This window comes from Loxodonta africana, chromosome 27 (genome assembly GCF_030014295.1).
Source record: "Loxodonta africana isolate mLoxAfr1 chromosome 27, mLoxAfr1.hap2, whole genome shotgun sequence".
Taxonomy (NCBI): Eukaryota; Metazoa; Chordata; class Mammalia; order Proboscidea; family Elephantidae; genus Loxodonta; species Loxodonta africana.
Genome location: NC_087368.1, coordinates 9,683,491 through 9,704,667, shown reverse-complemented (window position 1 = coordinate 9,704,667; position 21,177 = coordinate 9,683,491). Strand labels below are relative to the sequence as shown.

The 21,177-nt window shown below is 38.3% G+C and overlaps 1 protein-coding gene across 7 annotated transcripts in view; it reads right to left on the bottom strand.

Annotated features, from left to right (window-relative positions):
* ANKRD28 (ankyrin repeat domain 28) overlaps positions 1 to 21,177 on the bottom strand; it is a 221,893-nt gene that overhangs the window by 66,424 nt on the left and 134,292 nt on the right. For all 7 annotated transcript variants that reach the window (XM_010600471.3, XM_010600472.3, XM_023540020.2 and 4 more), the window contains one exon: positions 2,913 to 2,983. In XM_010600471.3, coding sequence (XP_010598773.1) covers positions 2,913 to 2,983 — 71 coding nt within the window. The remainder of the gene's footprint in view (positions 1 to 2,912; positions 2,984 to 21,177) is intronic.

Genomic DNA, 21,177 nt, shown 5'->3' with positions numbered 1-21,177 from the left:
GACTTACATACAAATTCGATTTAAAGACAGACTTAGGAACAGAATTTGTTTGTAATCTGGGGACTGCCTATAAACATGAAGCTTGGATGGACTGCTAGTATCTCACATCATAATATAATTTAAACTCAGATATCTTGATAGAACCAAAACGTAATTCCTGGATTTAGGTTAAAAAAAAAAACTAGTTGCATACTCTCCAGAGAATCTAGCACTGTGATGTGGCTTCAAAAAGCAAAAACAACAAAACCCTATACTTAGAAATTGGTTTTTTCAGAGGGACCCTCAGCACTTTCAGAGAGCAGAATATATGTTACACTTGAAAAATGACAGTCACAAATCAGAGTGGTGTAGGTAGAGTGAGGTAGCTGGCCAACAGGGCAAAGTATATAAAAACCATGTCACTGGGATATTTAATCCAAAGCAGTCCTTCTCAACCCCGGTTCTGTGAGGAAATTAATCCCTAAGGCATTTATGTATATCATGAATTAGCTTCTTTCCCATGCATCTACAATGGTATGTATCTCCTTGGGAGAACCGAGGAAATTGTCACTCTAATCATCTTTTGTAAGGCTTACTTCTCTTCATGCTATTTCAAAAACATAAACCAAAAATATAAAGCTACCTAATATTCTGCCTTTGAAAGATGTATCTCTTTACTCAACACTCTGTGGCCAAGGCATGTTTTCAGTTAAATGAAGTAAGTATACTTCCCTTTTGTTATCAGGATGTAATGGGAACAATTAAAACATCATCAGTGATACAGTTCCCTTGGAGGGTAATTTGATTGTACCAATTATAATGAAAAAATATGCAATCCTGTGATCTAGAAATTGCATTATTCTGTATCTACCATAGAAAGAGGTAAGAAGGAAAAAAAAAAAAAAAAGAACACACCAGTGAAATGGATAATCTTGACTAGGTTTTCTAGTAGTCTTGATAATTACGAGATTTTCTTTTTGAAGGAAAAATTCTCAGAACTCACACAAGTTTTATTATCATGGTGTGTGGTCACATTTTATAACTATTTACCATAATTCTACAAAAAGAGTGTCGGTACTATGTAACCCAGAAATTTTTAGCCTGAAAAGCAGACTTAAGAAACTTTACCTAACACGTATTAAAGGTCACTGCTCTCTAACCCACACCTTGCCCTTCCTTACTTCAGACCAAGTACTAACAGCAGTGAAGTCTCTGGGTGAAACTTGCCATTTTCCTCTAATATTAATTAACAATTTTTGTTCTGTTTCACAATATGTACGATTATACAAAGTTTTTTTAATGATTATTTTATCTAGCAAAACTCCATTATTTTTAATAGTCATATTCCCAAAAGTCATACTGAAAAATGGGTAAGTATAACTAATTTACTGATAAGTTCCAATGACAGTAACATTTATCTTCCTTATCTGTTTTTATTTAGAAAAAAAAAATCTTTAAGGAAGGCTAATGACAACGTTAAGAACAATTTCAAGGAACTTCAGAGTTCAAAGTATTTTGGCTACTATGTTTTAGTTTTCATGATAACCCTCTGATTTGCCCAAGATCATATAACTAGAAAGTGGCAGATGATATCTGAAGCCAGTTTCTCCAAATCCAAGTTCCCTGGTTCATCAACTTTAGCACACCAAGGACTCAGATTCGAGTTCAATGTGTGCTTGTTTCCATTGTTCCATTCATCCTTCTCCCAACAAGGAAGCTACAGCTCCAGGTTACCGCAGAATTTGTAAACCTTCCCAGTCACTTTTTCATTCTACTTCTCTTCACTTGCCCAGTTCTTGGTCTGGGTTCAAGAAGTAGTTCACAGAGGGGAATAACAAAGAAGAATAAAGTAGTAGGAGCTCCCCCAATTTCAGGGGAAAAAAAATCTCCTGAGGTACTAGTTAGAGTTCCTTTTCCTTCTCCAGAACTGTTCTCATCACAGACAGTAGGAACAGTAGCTAGACTTATGAGTCCCCTTTCTGTCTCTCACAATTTGGGTAACTAAGGAAACACTGGACTAGCATTAATTCTCTCTCTCTCTCTCACACACACACACTTTATAGTTTAAGATATTTTTTAAAAATTTGCAACAAGCACCAAGTATCCTAAGTAAAATGGGTGCTCTGGGCACAATGCATTTTTAGAAGATAATCCAATACAGTTTGGAAATGCAGTAAAATGACACAAAGAGGGTCTGGGTTCTTGTCTTATCTCTGTCACTTGACAGCTGAGTGGTTTCTGGCTAATCGTTTAACAATATGGTTTCCTCATCTACATAATAAACAATAATAAAAATACCTATCTTCAAGGATGCCATGAGGACTAGAAGATATGAAAATATATAAACACTTGGTAAATAACAAAGGTTCTCTAAAAGCTGTGAGTTATCTTGAAGAGCCAACAATATACACGGCTAGACATAAAGCGGGAACTGTTCTTCCTTGTAAAAGACAACGTATTTTATGGCTATATATTTAAAGCTGCTAAAATTTGCAACCAAGTAATGTTTTAAAACTAATGTCAGCGTTTAACTAAACGTTCATATTTCCATTAGTAGTTATACACTGCTGAGATTTCTTGATCATTATCTGCTGAACCTTTGCAACGCATCTATTAGGTTATTATGCACCAGAAGAAAAAAGTTCTGAGGAGGATTTTATAAGATAGAAAATTAATTTCTCTCTCATAGGAAGGATGAAAGCAGAGTTTTCTACTCTCTGCTATTCCAAACTCTCCAGGAGGCCTTACTCAGTTACAAAAGGTGAAACGGAACAAATAACTTGATTTTATACAAATTCTAAAGTAAAATAACCAGCCTAAGTATTTTCAGTAGTTTTATTCTTTGGAAAACACAGAATTTGAATATGGACCCATAACCAGCCTCGTTACCTGATTTTTTATATACAATATATTGACTAAGAAAAATTTCATACCTCACTACAAGATGCAACTGCTCTGTGTAAAGGTGTCAACCATTTGCTGTCTTTGGCATTAACTCTAGCTCCTGCAACAAGAAGAAAAAAGTAAATTGAAATATCTTACATAAAATATTTTTAATAAATCTCCTGAAATAACTCATATACAGTCCAAATTGGATAAATAACAATAGAAAGTAGTACTTCATTTTTATACTTCCTGCTAATAAATTACTCTTAAATCACAAAACTGTTTTGTTAATTGATATAATCATCCAATAAAGTATTTGCTCTTTCTATTAGAAATAAAAGAAACACGACTTCATAGATAGACTATAAAAGCCACCTTTATACAGAGCATATTCAAGATAAAAATCAGACCCCACTTTAAAATGTTAAAAATACTAAATAAATAAATGAACATAAGAATACTGAGAGAGAAAATGCAGACCACTCCAAGATCTTTATCACATTTCTTTACTAATGAGTGCTTTATGCCATAATGCAATATAATAATATCAAAATGGTTCTCTAGCTATGATTAAAAACCCATTAGTACTATAAACTTATTATATAAAATGGATACAATAGCTACAAACTTAGGAAAAAATATTGACAAAGAAGAAAATGAACCAACCCCTATGTCTTTCTGGGTTATACCTAACAGTTCAAAGAAGGAATACTTTTAAAGTAAATCAACTATGCATAGTCATTTAAACCAACAATGGACAAAAATTATCCTTAACAGAATACAAGTATATGTAGTAAGACAAAAGGTGCATTAAATAATTGGGGGTGGGGGGGGCGGGGAGGGGAGAGAATCTATCTCCTAAATGAAATCCACTGATTTGGTGCCCAAGTCCCAGCCAAATAGAAGCAGCACATGGTAGGATCATTTTCTATCTCAGTAAAGAAAAAAAAAAAGGCCTGGCTCTTAGAAGTGTACAGAAGCTGGATGACAGGTCCTGTGTTGTAAGCAATCCCCTAGATTTATACCTGTCTTAAGTAGCTAGGGGGAAGGGACTTCAGCTATCTAGTCCAACCTCCTTATTTTCCAGATGAAGAAATGCAGGTACAGCAAATAGCACAACATCAGAGTCAACTATGGCAAAACCCAGGCTAGAATTCAGGTCTCCTAATGCTTTTTTTTATGCTTACATTCTTTCTACACTTTACGTGTGAGGTTCCAGGGTATAATCGAACGCAGTGACTCCAAGTAATGGTTCTGCTAATTACTAGCCAAGGGTCTCTAACTAATTGTGTGATCCCTCTGAACCGAAGTCTCTTCATGTATAAAACCAAAAAAACAAAAAACCATTGCCGTCGAGTCAATTCTGACTCATGGCAACCCCACAGGACAGAGGAGAATTGCCCCGTGGGGTTTCCAAGGAGAGCCTGGTAGATTCCAACTGCTGGCTGTTTGGTTAGCAGCCATAGCTCTTAACCACTATACCACCAGGATTTCCACGTATAAAACAGCTCTCCTAACACTTTGCTACAAAGATGAACATATAAACATACCTAGCACACATAATACAGTTAGGTTAGAGGCAGATTTAAAAGTCTTGAACATGAAAGAAAATAAATCTGAGGTGTAAGAATCATCCATATAAATGTAGCAGTTGAAATTTTGAGAGTAGGTGAGTTCTCTGGGGGCAATGAGGACACTGAAAGAATCAAGAGACAATAAGAAAACTTGCAAGAGTGCTCAGAGTTAGGCTTATGGGAAAAGGAAAAGGAAACGGCAATAAAAAAACCAGTCAGAGAGAGTGGTATATTCATGGAATAAACATTTGAACAACTACTCACAAGGCACTGTGCAGACCAAGATGGTTAAGACTGCTTGACCACAGTAAGTGTGGCATTCGGTTGTTTTTGTTTTGGGAGGGGGTAGAATGTAGATAGTATAAACATTTGAAAATTTTTATGATTAGAAGACTGGCCCCCTAGAGACAGTGAAGGGGCAAGGCAGAAGCTAGGTCCTTTATTCTCTCATTTGTCTGAGAGGGGCTTCAATGTTTCTCTACAATCCCTGTTCCGCACTCTGTAATTTTATACCGATGTGCCACATATTCACAGTACATGTTCACAATAGAAGGGCAAGCTCTGGCAGTAAGTCCTGAGGGTAGTGACGCAGGCACCCACAAGAGGCAGTACCCTAGATTGACAAAGCCCAACAAGAGGAATAAAGCCTGATAAAGGGCCTTCAGCAAAGGTATTAAGGGACAGAATATGGTTGTCACGAAAAATGAGGAAGCCCTCAGTGTATTGATATGGAAAGATGAGCTCTATATTCACATTTGCTATATATGCTTATCATCATCATACAGGGTCGCTAAATCGACTCGACGGCAGTGGGTTTGGTTTTGGTTTTTAGGTATGCTTAAGGAAACCCTGAAGGAATGCTCAGACATTAACGACAGTGGTTACCTATGTGTTTGTGTTCATGGTGGAATGCACTAAGAACTGGGCAGATGGGGGACTGGATAGAAAGGTTACTTCAGTGAATACTGCATAGCTTTTTTAAAAATAAATATGTTTATTTTTGAACAATACAGAAATATTGCCTTTTCAAAAAATGAAACATATTAAGAGAAAATAAAAGAAGGGGTCATAAAAAACATTTCAATTATTTGGCATCAAATGCAAAGAAAAAAAAGGAAGGTAGCTAGAAACTGGGCAAATATATTTTTGTCTTTCTTTCTAATATGGGTTATCAGATATAAAATTGAAAGGAAAATCGTTATTTTAATGACACATTTCAGAGCCCAAGGTAAAACACCCTGCTGACCTCATTCTGCCATTTTAAATTACAGTAAGTCCTTTCCCTCCCTTCACCTTTTTTACTTTTAATAATATAACCAAAGTAAATCATTAAAACACATGAGTGCCTACAACAAAGAAATCTATTAATGACTGACTGAAGATACATCATACTACTATTTGTTATTAATAAAAGATTTGATAAAAAATTTGGCTTGTTCTTTTTAGACTGTAAAGATACTTTGTAAAAAAAAAAAGAAAACCCACTGCTGTCGAGTCGACTCCGACTCAAAGCGACCCCATAGGTCAGAGTAGAACTGCCTCATAGAGTTTCCAAGGAGCGCCTGGTGGATTTGAACTGCTGACCTTTAGGTTAGCAGCTGAAGTACTTAACCACTATGCCACCAGGGTTTCTGTAAAGATACTCATCTGGAGAAAAATCAGCACAATGGTATTTTAGACATCTGATCATGATCTTTCTCAGAAGACGCCTTTTATTATATGTTTCTTCTAATAGTGCTAATCAAACCTTTTAATTCCGTGGAATTTAAGCATCATTGGAGACAGTCCAGACCCCCAGAGCCAGTCTCCTGTGAGCGCTCTGAAGGCAACCAGACCACTTGGCTATAACCACCACCACCACCGCTACCCGCTGCTGTTGAGTCAGTTCTGACTCATGGCGACCCCATGTGTGTCAGAGTAGAACTGCGCTCCATAGGGTTTTCAATGGCTGACTTTTTGGAAGTACATTGCCAGGCCTTTTCTCTGAAGTGCCTCTGCGTGGCCTCGAACTTACAACCTTGTGGTTAGCATCTGAGCATGTCAGAGTTACAATTAGCCACATGTTCAAACACCAAGCTAAAGAGTCATTCCAGTAACGGAAAAGACATTTCAGACTATAGTTAACTAATTCACCAGCTGAAAACTAGCAATTATAAATTGTAATCTTAGCCAAAAGTCATTTTAGTGCTTTGCAAACATCAGAAAAAGGTAACAAGAAAAAAACATTTTAATTCAATGTTGTTTCTAATTATTATAAACCATAAAATTCTTTCTAAAAAGCTATACTTATATCCTACACATGAGTGTTTTTCAAACCATTAGTATGTTGTTGTTTTGTTAGGTGCCTTTGAGTCAGTTCCGACTCAGAGCAACCCTATGTATAACAAAAAGAAACACTGAGTGGTCCCGCACCATTCTCACTATTGTTGTTATGCTTGGGCCCACTGTTGCAGCCACTGTGTCGATCTATCTTGTTGAGGGTCTTCCTCTTTTTCAGGACCCTCTAATTTACCAAGCATGATGTCCTGATAGCCTTCTCGAGGCACCGATCCCTCCTGATAACATGCCTAAAGTATGTGAAATGTACTCTCGCCATCCTTGCTTTCCAGAAGCATTCTGGCTGTACTTCTTCCAAGACAGATTTATGCGTTCTTTTGGCAGTCCATGGTATATTCAATGTTCTTCACCAACACAATTCAAAGGTGTCAATTTTTCTTCAATCTTCCTCACTCATTGTCCAGCTTTCGCATGTATATGAGGTGAATGAAAATATCACAGCTTGTGTCAGAAGCACCTTAGTCTTCAAGGTGACATCTTTGCTTTTTTTTTTTTTAACACTGTAAAAAGGTCTTTCACAGCAGAATTGCCCAATGCAATGCACTGTCTGATTTCTGGACTGCTACTTCCATGGGTGTTGATTGTGGATCCAAGTAAAAGGAAATCCTTGACAACTTAAATCTTTTATTTGTTTATCATGATGTTGCTTATTGGTCCAGTTGTGATAATTTTTGTTTTCTTTATGTTGAGGTGTAATCCACACTGAATGCTGTAGTCTTTGACCTTCATCACTAAGTGCTTCCTCTTTACTTTCAGCAAGCAAGGTTGTATCACCTGCATATCGCAGGTTAATTAGTTTTCCTCCAATCCTGATGCCCCGTTCGTTCTTCTTCATATAGTCCAGCTTCTCCGATTATTTACTCAGCATACAGACTGAGTAAGTACAGTCAGAAGATACAACCCTGACACATACTTTTCCTAACTTTAAACCACGCAGTATCCCCTTGTTCTGTCTGAACAGCCACCTCTTGGTCTATGTACAGGTTTCTCATGAGCACAGTTAAGCGTTCTGGAATTCCCATACTTCACAATATTATCCATAATTTGTTACGATTCTCACAGTCAGAGGCTTTTGCGTAGTCAATAAAACACAGATAAACACCTTTCTGGTATTCTCTGCTTTCAGCCAGGATCCATTTGATATCAGCAATGATACCTCTGGTTCCACGTCCTCTTCTGAATCTGGCTTGAATTTCCGGCAACTCCCTATTGATGTACTGCTGCAGCCACTTTTGAATGATCTTCAGCAAAATATTGTATGTGATATTAATGATACTGTTAGATAATTTCCGAATTTGGTTGGATCACCTTTCTTGGAAATAGGCATAAATATGGATCTCTTCCAGTCAGTTGGCCAGATAACTATCTTTCAAATTTCTTGGCATAGACGAGTAAGCATTTCCAGTGCTGCATCTGTTTGTTGAAACATCTCAGTTGGTATTCTGTCAATTCCTGAAGCCTTGTTTTTTGCCAGTGCCTTCAGTGCAGCTTGGATCTGTTCATTCAGTACCATCGTTCTTGATCATATGCTACCTTCTGAAATGGCTGAATGTCAACCGGTTCTTTTTGGTAGTGACTCTGTGTATTCCTTCCATCTTCTTTTGATGCTTCCTGCATCGTTTAAAATTTTCACCGTAGAATCCTTCAGCATTACAATTTTAGGCGTGAATTTTTTCTTCAGCCCTTTCAGCTTGAGAAATGCTGAGAGTGTTCTTCCCTTTTGGTTTTCTCTCTCCAGGTCTTTGCACATGTCATCATAATACTTTACTCTGTCTTCTTGTGCCACCCTTTAAAATCTTCTGTTCAGCTCTTTGACTTCATCATCTCTTCCGCTTGCTTTAGTTACTTGACATTCAAAAGCAAATTTCAGAGTCTCTTCTGGCATCCATTTCGGTCTTTTTCTTTTTCATCTGGTGTGGTTCATGTTATAGTCGCCATTTATGTTGTTGAAAAAAGGTATTTGCAATGAAGAAGTCACTGGTCTTGCAAAATTCTATCATGTAATCTCTGGCATCATTTCTATCACCAAGGCCATATTTTCCAACTACCGATTCTTCTTTGTTTCCAACTTTCACATTCCCATTACCAGAAATTATCAATGCATCCTGATTGCATGTTTGATCAATTTCAGACTGCAGAAGTTGATCAAAAATCTTCGATATCTTCATCTTTGGTCTTAGCGGTTGGTGTATAAATTTGAATAAGTCATATTAACTGTAATACCTGTGACAGTTGTATTATTCGTACGTCAAATCAATGTAATGAGTGACAACCAAATTCTAAAAATGAAGTATCTTTAAAATATGAAGTGTTTCTCTGGGGCTTTTTCAGCTGTGTGATTTTAGGGAAGGTCTAAAACTATTAACATGTACTATAGGACAAGGCACCTAGAGGAAATTAGTGACTTAAGAAATATGTGTTGAACATCTACTACATCTCAGGTACGTGAGACACAAAAATATCTAAGGCAGGGCTCTCTTGCCTTCAAAAGGCAACCAGGGTAATGACAAGTAAACCAGTCATTACGAAATAGTGTGGCAAGTGTCATAATGCAGGTATTACATCCAATGTCTTATGGGTGGGAGCATGGAAGAAGACCATCCAAATGAGATCAAATATAGAGGAGGCACCCTTTCTGTGGCATGAGTTACTTAACAGCTTAAGAGTTATTAGCAAGGCAGAGAAAAAGCGGAGAGTATTCCAGGCAGCAGGAAGATGCAAAACAATGCACTAAGGCAGTGGCTACATTGCACCTGACTACTGTAATGACCAGGAACTGCTCTGAGCCCCTGTGCTAAGCCTAGAGAAGTTAAAGACACTAAAATGCCCTTACAAACAGGCCAAGAGAGTTGTTGCAAGACAGTTTATGAACACAGATTTAAATACAACTCCTCTATCTAGCTGACTCTCCCGTTTCTGGACATCAGTAGAGCACTATTAAGGCTACACCTGGAGTATATCTAAGAGCAGCATTGCACAAAGGCTGACAATGAGGATGAAGAATGAGGCTGCGGGGGCAGGGGAGGAATCATATCAACTTATGGAATACAATGAAGGCAGTGCTCAGAAGGAAATTTATAGTGGTAACTGCCTAAATTAAAAAACAAGGACTTTAAATTAGTAACCTAACTTTACTTGAGAACCTAGAAAAAAGCAAATTGAGCTCCCAAAAGCTACCAGAAGGAAGGAAATAACCAAGTTCAGAGCAGAGATAAATGAAAGAGAACAGAAAAACAATGAAGATTTTCCACGAAATTGGTCCTTTGAAAAGATCAATAAAATCTAGAAACTTTTGGCCAGACTCATGTAAAAAGTAGTTAAAATCAGAAATGAAAGTAGACATTACTGACTCTATAGAAATAAAAAGGATTATAAGAGTATACACTATAAACAATTTTACACCAACAAGTTAGATATCCCAGATGAAATGTACAAATTCCTAGAAACAGATAAACTACCTAAATTGACTCAATAAGAAACAGAAAATCTGAACACGCCCATAACAAGTGAAGAGACTGGATTAGTAATTTAAAAAAATACCCAAAAAGAAAATCCTGGCTCAGACGGCTTCACTGGGAAATTCCACCAAACATTTAAAGAAGAACTGACGTTAATCCTTCTCAAACTCTTCTAAAAAATAGAAGAGGGAGCATTTCCTAACTCATGCTATGAGGCCAGCATTACCTCGATACCAAACCCAAAGACACTATTAGAAACGAACACTACAGACCAATAATATCACCTATGAATGCAGATTTAGCAAAGTGAATCCAACAACATATTAAAAAGAGTATACACCATGGCTGACTGGAATTTATCCCTAAAGTGCAAGGGTGTTCAACATAAAATCAATCAATGTAACACACCATATTAATAAAAGTAAAAGGAGCCATTGCAGGGCAATGATTTAGCACTCGGCTGTTAATCGAAGGGTCAGCAATTTCAACACATTAGCGGCTTCGAGGGAGAAAAGACCTGGCTGGCAATCTGCTCCTACAGCCCAGAAAACTCTATGGGGTAGTTCTACTCTGTCCTAAAGGGTCGTTATGAGTCAGAATCAACTGACAGCACACAACAATGAAGCCAACCAAACCAAACCCGAGGCTGTCGAGTTGATTCCAACTCATAGCGACCCTACAGGACAGAGTAGGACTGCCCCATAGGGTTTCCAAGGAGTGGCTAGTGGATTCAAACTGCCAACCTTTTGATTAGCAGTCACAGTTCTTAACCACTAAGCCACCAGGGCTCCAAAAACAACAACAATGGAACTGAGGAAAAGAACCAAGTGAGTACCTCAATTAACGTGGAAAAGGCATCTGATGACATCTACCACCCTTTCATAATAAAAATACTCAATAAGCTAGATATAGAAGGGAAATTCTTCAATATGACAAGGGGTATTTATGAAACACCTACAGCTAACATCATATTCAATGGAGAAAGACTAAAACCTTTCTCCCTAAGATCAAGACAAGGATGCCTGCTTTCACCATTACTATTCAATATTGGACTGGAAGTTCTTCCCATAGCAACTAGGCAATAAAAAGAAATAAAGGATAACCAAATCAAAAAGGAAGAATTAAAACTATATATATGAAGTGATTGTTTTTTAAAGTAAAAAGTTACTTAAAGGGGGGCCGCAAGTGAGATTTTCAGAATTAGATAAAAGTCTAGCTCATTTGGAGATGAATCAGAAAGTAACTGAAAACAACAAAAAACCCACCTCATTTACTCCCACAAATCTATGCTGGGCTCTATTTAGCAATGCAGATGAAAATGCCTGGCCTTGTGAGGAGACAGTCAGGGGTTAGTGGAAGGAGCCCAGGAGTAGGAACAGACACCTGTGATCTAATAATGGCCCTGTAACCAGTAGACTGTGTGTCCTTGGGCTGTTCATTTGCTAATTATAATTCTTGCCTTGTGTGTGTATGTTTGGTGGGCAGCACCAGGGCACAGTTTAATAACACATGGCACCCTGTTTCTGCGAAGTGAATTCTAGAGTCAGGCACTCAAGTCAGGGGTATCCCATTTGATTGCAGGTCTCATTCTACAAGATAAGTTGATTCACCTGTTTTCTCCCTGATGTAATGAAGTCACTAAACCAGTTGCCATGTTTCCGAGTAGAACTGTGCATAGGGTTTTCAATGGCTGTGACCTTTCAAAAGCAGATCACCAAGTCTTTCTTCTGAGGCCCCCTGTGGGTGGGTTCAGACTGCCAACCTTTTGATTAGTAGCCAAGTGTTTAACCATCTGTACCATCCAGGGACTCCAGTCACCAAGTTCTGTTAATTTTTCCATTTTTGTAGATTTCTGAACCTCACTTGTCTACAAAATAAGAATTTGTACTAAATGATCCCTACAGTCCATTTCCAGTTGCAACATACTATCCTATTCTGAAATACCTAGAACAAATTATTTCATACTTATTAAATACCTTGCCTTACTTTAAGGTTAAAAAGATTAAGTAATATCTTTATAATCTAGGCCAGGGGTCTTCAAACTACCACCCCACAGGCTGCCAGTCACCTTTTTGTAAATAAAGTTTTACCGGAACACAGTTAAGCCTATTCATTTACATCTTGTCAGTGGCTGCTTTTGTGCTACGGCAGTGGAGCTGAGTAGTTGCCAGACAGTCTGGATGGCCTGCAAGGTGTAAAATATTTACTATTTGAAATAAACAAAAAACAAAAGAAACTTGCCAGCCTCTGATCTAGGCTAAGCACTTGATTAAAAAAAAAAAAGAAAAAACCTGTGGCCATTGAGTCGCTTTTGACTCATAGCCACCCCATAGGACAGGGTAGAACTGCCCCATAGAGTTTCCAAGGAGTGCCTAGTGGATTTGAACTGCTGACCTTTTGGTTAACAGCCGCAGCACTTAACCACTACACCACCAGAGTTTCTATGCACTTGACAGTAGGTACTATTAAAGCTATTTTTATTTCATATGTGTTTTTCATAATTACAAATAATTCTACTAGTCATTTTCTAAAACATATTTGTAGAGAATGGTTCTCTTCTCTGCTCCTAAGTCACAGAGGAGATAGTCCATACCCAGCAAGCCGGGCCAAGAGCCAAGTACTTTCATCCTTCTTCCCAAATTGGAAATAATGCTCTTCTTTGGCTGCCTACCAAAAGCAGTGGCAAAGGCTTCAGATTCTGTTCTCAGGTTGGGAGTGCAATGAGCAAAGGGCAATTACATTTCCACCTACAATCCTGAAAAAACAGTTGCTGCACTGTATCTCTGGGGACAGTGTTACGTATACATACCAGTGCTGCAGGCTTTCAAAGGTCACATACTACAGGTCTAATTCTTAATGTCAGAAACATCAGATTCATAATTCCTTATTACGGATATTTTCTATAAAAGGCCAAATGAACTTTGTGTGTGTGTGCTTTAAGTTTACAATTCAAGTCAGTTTCTTATATCAAAACTTATATATACATTGGTATATGACCCTAGTTGCTGTCCCTGTCAAATGAATTTTTGACTAACGTCTTTTACAAGAGTCATTTAATCACCTAGCGTACGCTCTGGAACAAGTCTCAAATAATGTTAAACATATGGATTTGAACGCAAGCATTAAATGGATAGCTCCCATACAAAATATTTATACCTAAGTGATGGCCAGAAAATTTAGTCCTTAAAATGGAAGCTCTTAAATAAAAGTGATTACCTCTACAAATTTTATTAAATACTAAGTAGGTGTGTGGGGGCAGTATGGTGGGTAGTGGGGAGGAGGGGAGGTTCAGATTACTGCAGAGTTAGAACACAGACTCTGGAGTCAGCCTGCCTGGTCTGAATTCTGGCTCTAGCTTTTTACTAGCAGTACAATTTTCAGCCAGTTCCTAAAACCTCTAAATGCCTTAGCTTCCTTATCTATAGTAATACCTTCACAGAGTTCAGCCTTAGAGGAATAAATGAGATAATAAATGAAAAAGCATTTACCATAGTATTTGGGATGTAGTAAGCACTCACTGTTTGCTATTATTTTTTTACCGTACTCAATAAAATTGTGATATTAATCTCCTTGGATTCTAGAGTTACTGTAGATTCTATGGAAGTATTCACTTATTTGATTATACACTCTACATAAAAAATAAAACCTCTTACCTACAAATCGTGGGCTTGCATAAATGTACAAATATTTGATAATGAATTTAGATTTGGACTACCTGTTAAAAAGAGTAGTTTTACTCTAAAGCATTCACCAAAATATAAAAGAAAATGAGGAGAAACATCATATTCAAAAGAAGTCACAACTACAAAGCAAATTATAAAGAATTTCTACCAGTTATAGTGAAATCTGTACCAAAATCAAGGGAATCTTCTTCAGATCCTGAGTTAAGAGAATCTTCTTCAGATCCTGAAATGGCTACCTAGTCCTCTAACAGAACGTGTTTGTGTGTGGGTCCACCTGTCCCTCCCTCTCGCTATTTCATTACTACATCAGAGCCTATGCCCGAAGTTACTGTGCAGTCACTCCCACTCTGCTGTGAAGTAATATGCCAACAACTAAAAGAATCTATACTGCTAAGATAACATACTGGATTTGAGAGCTATTCCTATTCGTTATAACAAACCTAACCGATGCTCAGTTTTTGCCCCTCCCTACTCAATTCTTTAGCAAATGGCCGTTCTAGAGAAGTATACCCCTCAAAGACATAAAAGAATCTGAAAGGATCTGGCACAGGACTAGGGCAAAAATATGTGCAGCAGGGTAAACCGAGTGAAATACAGTTATAAGGTATATTTGGAAGTAATTTTCTCAGGAAATAAGAGGATAAATTCATGAAGTACTCTCTATACTCGAGAGAAATTAAGCTCTAAAGAAATACCTCAAAGAAGAGTTCCAAGAAAGAGATAAAACAATGCCAACAGACAATGAGAGCCAGCACAGTTCTAGAAAGAAAATAAAACAATTAGAGATAAAACCACACTAGAAACAAAAAAAGGCAGAATAATCATGACTTAAAACACAGTCATGAATCTGAAGCTACAGTAGAGTGAATCTTTAAAAACCTAAGTGAGGCCATATCACTCCACTCAAAACTCTCCACTTGTGTTCCAGAACGCTGAGTATGGGCCAAAGAAAGTCCTTACCATGATCTACGAGGCTCCACGTGCTCTGAACTCTGCTGCCTCTCTGCATCAGCTCCCACTACTCTTCATTTGCCTTCAAACATGCCACTATCTCATGGGACTTGTTCCTTCTGTTTTCTCACTTTCCCCCAAATATCTGTATGGTGTGCAAGGCTTGCTCCCTTACTTCCTTCAGTTACCCGATCGAATGGCATTTTCAGTGAGTCATTTCCTGAAAACCCAATATAAAATAGTAACTATCCCCACCCTATGAGGCCGTATTTAATTTTTCCATAGCAATTATCACTGTAAGACAAACTGTATACGTTTACTTGCTACTACTGTCTCCTCCGTTAAAACACAAGCTCTATATGGCATCTACTTTACTTAAAATGCTGTATCCCCAGCACCTACAAGGCTGCCTGATACAAAGAAAAAAAAAATCATTAAATACATGTTAAATGAATAAAAGACAGGAATATGGAAATAACCTAAAACTAAATGGAAAAGATGAAATTATGATCAGAGAAAAGTAAATAAAGACAGATGAAGGACATCCTTAGACATTATTAGCATTTATGAAAAACGTGGAAAAAAATATTCAAAGATGTAATAGAAGATATAAATGAAATAAAAAGTTGAATTTCAAGAATAGAAGCACACATGCACATTATATCCCAGGAAAAATGATCAACGGATTTAGTCTAAAGAAGTTAGTTACTGAATTTCAGGGTTAAATCATTCAATCTTATAGGCATCCAGGTAGAAGAGGCAAGTCACAATGGTGGGGCTAGGGGAGTGGACAACCGACACAATGGTGGGGCTAGGGGAGTGGACAACCGACACAATGGTGGGGCCAGGGGAGTGGATAACTGATGGACATGGTAAGCACAGAAAGGCTTGATCCAAGATTTTCACTCAATACTAGAAACCACTGCAGTAACACCTTTAAGTTGAAATAAAATAAGCATGGCTCAGGAGTTTTATAAGTCAATCTACCTTTCAACTAAATAAAAAAGGCAACATTCTCAAGTAAAATATCAGAGAATATGACATACAAAAGCCCTGACTGAAAATATAAAAACAAAACAAAAACCTACCTGATGATGGGGAAGCCCTGGTGGTGTAGTGGTTAAGTGCTACAGCTGCTAACCAAAAGGTCTGCAGTTCGAATCCACCAGGCACTCCTTGGAAACTCTAACGGGCAGTTCTACTCTGTCCTATAGGGTCGCTATGAGTCGGAATCAACTCGACAGCAGTGGATAGGTGGTGGGTGACTTTATGATGATGCCCATTCAACCAGGAGATTAAAAAAATTTTTTTTAATTGTGTTTTAGATGAACGTTTACAGCTCAAGTTATTTCTCATACAAAAATTTATACACATATTGTTATGTGACCCTAGATGCAATCCCTATGTTACAGCACATTCCCCCTTTCCACCCAGAGTTTCCAGCGTTCTTTCAGTCAGCTCCTATCCCTTTCTGCCTTCTCTTCCTGCCTCCGGACAGGAGTTGCCTATTTAGTCTCATGTATCTGCCTGAACTAACAAGCACACTCTTCACAAGTATTATTTTATGTTTTATAGCGCAGTCTAATCTTTGCCTGAAGAGTTGGTTTCGGGAATGGTTTTAGTTCTGGGTTACCAGAGAGTCTGGGGGCCATGTCTTCTGGGGTTCAGTCAGACCATTAAGTCTGTTTTTTTTGTTTTTTTTTTTATGAATTTGAGTTCTGTACCACACTTTTCTCCTGCTCCATTAGATATTCTGTGTTGTGTTTCCTGTCAGGGCAGCCATTGGTAACAGCCAGGGACCATCTAGTTCTTCTGGTCTCAGGCTGATGGAGTCTCTGGTTTATGTGGCCCTTTTGTCTCTTAGGCTAGTATTTTTCTTGTGTCTTTGGTGTTCATTCTCCTCTGCTCCCGGTGGCTTGGGACCAATTGATGCACCTTAGATGGCCACTTACAAGCTTTTAAGACCCCTGACATCACTCACCAAAGTGGGATGCAGAACATTTTCTTAATAAACTCTGTTATATCAATTGACCTAGATGTCCCCTGAAACCATGGTCCCCAGATCCCTGACCCTCCTACTCCGTTCCCTGAAGTGTTTGGTGTGTTCAGGAAACTTCTTAGCTTTTAGTTTAGTCCAGCTTTGCTGATATCCCCTGTATTGTGTGCTGTCCCTTTACCTAAGATAACAGGGGATAAAATTAATAATAATAATAAAAAAAACGTGAGAATAGAAAGGCTGTGAATAAGAACTGGGTGTGTGTATGAAAACCATGAGAATTATGTTTATAAAATAGAATGTAAAGCTGTAATTTCTGACAATTGGTGGTGTAGCGAACTACTTTAATATGGTCATGGAAACAAGGCAGGGCTTCAAATGGGTTCTAAGTGGTTCAGTCCCGGCTAAGGGAAACAAGGGCAGCTAGCCCGTTCAAAGATGGCAGCCAACCATGCCACTTTGAATGTGTGTCACTCTCCATAGTCACGCCAATAATCCAATCTCCTGCATCGGTAAAATTTCAGGGGCCTGATGCGGGAGACTGGTTTATTGGCAGGACTGTGGAGAGTGACACACATTGAAAGTGGAGTGGTCAGCCACCATCTTGGAGAGGGATATCACTGCCTGTTTGCCACGGGGGTCAAAATCCGATTTGAAAGAGATGTGGTTGCTATGCAACTCCTGCACTGCCTGTCAGCCATGACTGAACCTCTCAGAACTGGTTCGATGGGCCATATTAAAGTAATTCACTACACCACCACTGTCAAAAATTACAGCTTTATGTTCTATTTTATAAGCATAATTCAAACCGGTTTGAAGCCCTGCCTTGTTTCTGTCAGCCATGACTAAGCTGCTTAGAAGCAGTTTAAAGCCCTGTTCTAGCCATGGTCTATGTGATTCCCACACAACGACTGGGTGGTATTATGCAGATAAGATGCTTGTGGCCCAACAAGAGGATTGAACAGCCTGCTAATAATGCAGATAAGGTGCATGGAACCTTTGTGGGGAGTGGGACTGACAAATAAGGTATACGGAACCTTAATGAGGGGACTGGTCAGTTTTGCCATCCCACTAGGCTTAAAAAGAGAACCAATCCCAGGGCAAAACATGAGACCTCACTACCATTAAGAGCCAGGAGCAGAGTGCATTCTTTGGATCTGGGGCCCCTATACTTAGAACCTCTTAGACCCAGAAGACAGAGCTGTAACACCAGAGATGGACAGAAGCAGGGGCAGAGAAATGGCAGCAGCAGCAGCAGCACCAGGACACTGGCGCAAGACGGCTCAGTGAGCTTCCTGGCTCAAGGAGTGAGGCGGCTACAGTGGGTGTGCTGACCCACAGAGCAAAAGAGCTGAGTACCTTCAGACAGGAGGCTTGTCGGCACAGTGGGGTGTCTCCAGGCACTTACTGACAGAGCTAAAGAGCTTCGTAACACTTACTCAAGTGGGGTTCAATGGCTAGGCCGAGGGGCCAGAGGGCAGGGGGCAGAAGGCCAAGAGGCCAAGAGAGAGGACTGCCTGTAGGCACAGCTGAGAAGCTGATCGAAGAACTGTATCCTAAGTCGTTCTTGATTCTGAATTGTAACCTGTTACTTCCATAACTGTGAGTATGGTCTGTTGTGTAGTGTGTGGCCAATGCAACAAATTATTGAACCTAGCAGAGAAGCAGAGAGTGCCGTAGGAGGGATGGCTGGTATCAGAATTGCTAAAAAAAAGTTGGAGAGAGGAGGCGTGTCTAACCTTTGCCTCACAGGAATCAGTTTTGGGCTATGCGGATCTTGATTCTCTCTCCTTCCCCTGAAGTTAGATGACACCACAGCACCATTTTTACAACAATGAAACACAAAGAGTAAAATAGACTGGAGAAAGTATATAGGACCTCATTTACTAATTTTTCATCATAGGAAGTCAGAAACAATCAAAACCCGAAACATGGACATGGGGTGGAGGTGGGGTTCTATAGAATGTTTTCAACCTTTTTATACTCTTCATTTTTCATTTTAGAGAAATATTTTAGGAACTAATAAACCTTGTCATGAACAACATAGTTTTAAAATATAAAATTATAGTAATCAACTCCACTGCATATTCTTGTTGAAGCTTATTATGACTTATGTAATTCACGAGACAAATGAGGGTTATTTCACACTGCTTAATTTGCTTCTTTAGGATTACATCAGTTAATATTAACCTAACTACTATTATAATGTGTTCAGTAACATAGATGACAAGAGCAATCTAATCTAAACTTTCCTATACTAACAGTTACCATTACTAACTACAGACAAATCTGCCTAATTTTGTTGTCTATTTTTATCTCCCTCAATCCATTTTATTCTCTACCTACGGAATTGATCAGGTTAAATATCTAGTTTCAATTATAATTTAATTTATTATAAATTCATTTGATAAGATTATAAGACTGTTTTGACAGACCTAGAATTTGAATCAGGGGTATCGATATCAGCGAGTCCAACTTGGGCCTCAGGAGCCATGGGATTCAAATCAAATTTAAGTAGAACCCACGAAGCACCTCTATTGAACTCTGAGAGTCTATATATACAGCCTGAAGACTAACTCTTCTGAGGGATAGTTATTTTGAACTAAAATGTGAATATAATGAGTCTTTTACTAACCCCCTCTCCTAGAAATCTATTTCCAATACACAACTTGGAATTAAAAAGTTAGCACACAAAATAAATAAAAAACCCGTTGCCATCAAGTCAGTTCTGACTGACTGCAACCCTATGTGTTACAGAGTAGAATTCAGCGTCATAGGGCTTTACTGGCTGATATTTCAGGAAGCAGATTGCCAGGTCTTTCTTCCATGATGCCCCTGGGATAGGTTCAAACAGCCAACCCCTCAATTAGTAGTCAAGCCAAACTGTTTGTGCCACCCAGGAACCTTAGTATAAACTTTTCATTTTTTAAATGTCTTATTATATATTCTATAAAACTGTTCTAATCAACATTCAATTTAAAGAGTTAACAGGAATTTTAAATTGATACAACACAAATTAACAAATAGTTTAAGAACTGTTATTTTTGGTCAACTGATTTTTGACAAGGGTGCTAAGCAATGGGGAAAGAAGACTCTCTTTAATAAATGGTGCTGGGAAAACTGGATTTTCACATGCAAAAGAATGAAGCAGGGTTCATACCTCAAGCCATATACACAAATTAATTAAAAATGGATCAAAGACCTAAATGTAAGAACTGTAATCATAAAACTCTTAGAGGAAAGTATAGGGGTATTGTTTAGGGACCTAATTTATAACAATGGATTCTTAAGATATAACACCAAAAGCACAAGCAACAAAAGATAAAATAGGTAAATGGAGTGTCCTAAAAATTAAATATTTTTGTTCATCAGAGGACTTTATGAACAAAATAAAAAGACAATCTACAGATTGAGAGAAAAATTTGGGGGACCATATATTTGACAAGGGTTTCATATCTAGAATATATAAAGAACTTGTAACAATTTAACTGCAAAAAGACAAGCAACTCAATAAAAAAAATGGGCAAAGGACCTGAATAAACATTTTACTAGAGGCTACACAAATGGCCAACAAGCACATGAAAAGATGCTCAGTGTCACCAGTTATTAAGGAGATATAAATCAAAACCACGACGAGATGCTCTCTCATCCCCACTAGAATGGCTATGATCAAAAACCCAGAAAGTAACAGGTGTTGGGAAGGATGTGGAGAAACTGAACTCTCATGTATTGTTGGTGGGAATGCAAAATGTTATAGCTGTGTGGAAAAGAGTTTGGCAATTCCTCAAAAAATTAAACATAGAACTACCATATTATGATCCAGCAATCCCATTCCTAGATATACTCAAAAGACTTGAAATCAGGGACACAAACAGGTACTTGCACACCAGTGTTCACTGCAACACTATTCACAATAGTTAAAAGATGGAAACAACCTAAATGTCTATCAGCAGATGAATGGATAAACAAAATGTGGTATATACATACAATGGATATCACTCAGCTATAAAGAGGAATGAAGTCCTGATGCACGCGTCACCACAGGGATGAACCCTGAAAACATTGTGCTGAGGGAAATGAGTCAGTCACAGAAGGACAAATACTATATGATCCCACTTATACGAAACAGGCAAATGTACAGAGACCGAAGTGTACTAGTGGTTGCCAGGGGTGGGAGTGAGGGGAAAAGGGGGACTCTTTGCTAAGGGGGCACTGAGTTTGTTAATGAAGTGGAATAATTTGGAAAAGGGTAGTGGAAATGATAGACAACACGATGAACATAATCAAAGTCACTGAATTATACATGAAAAAAT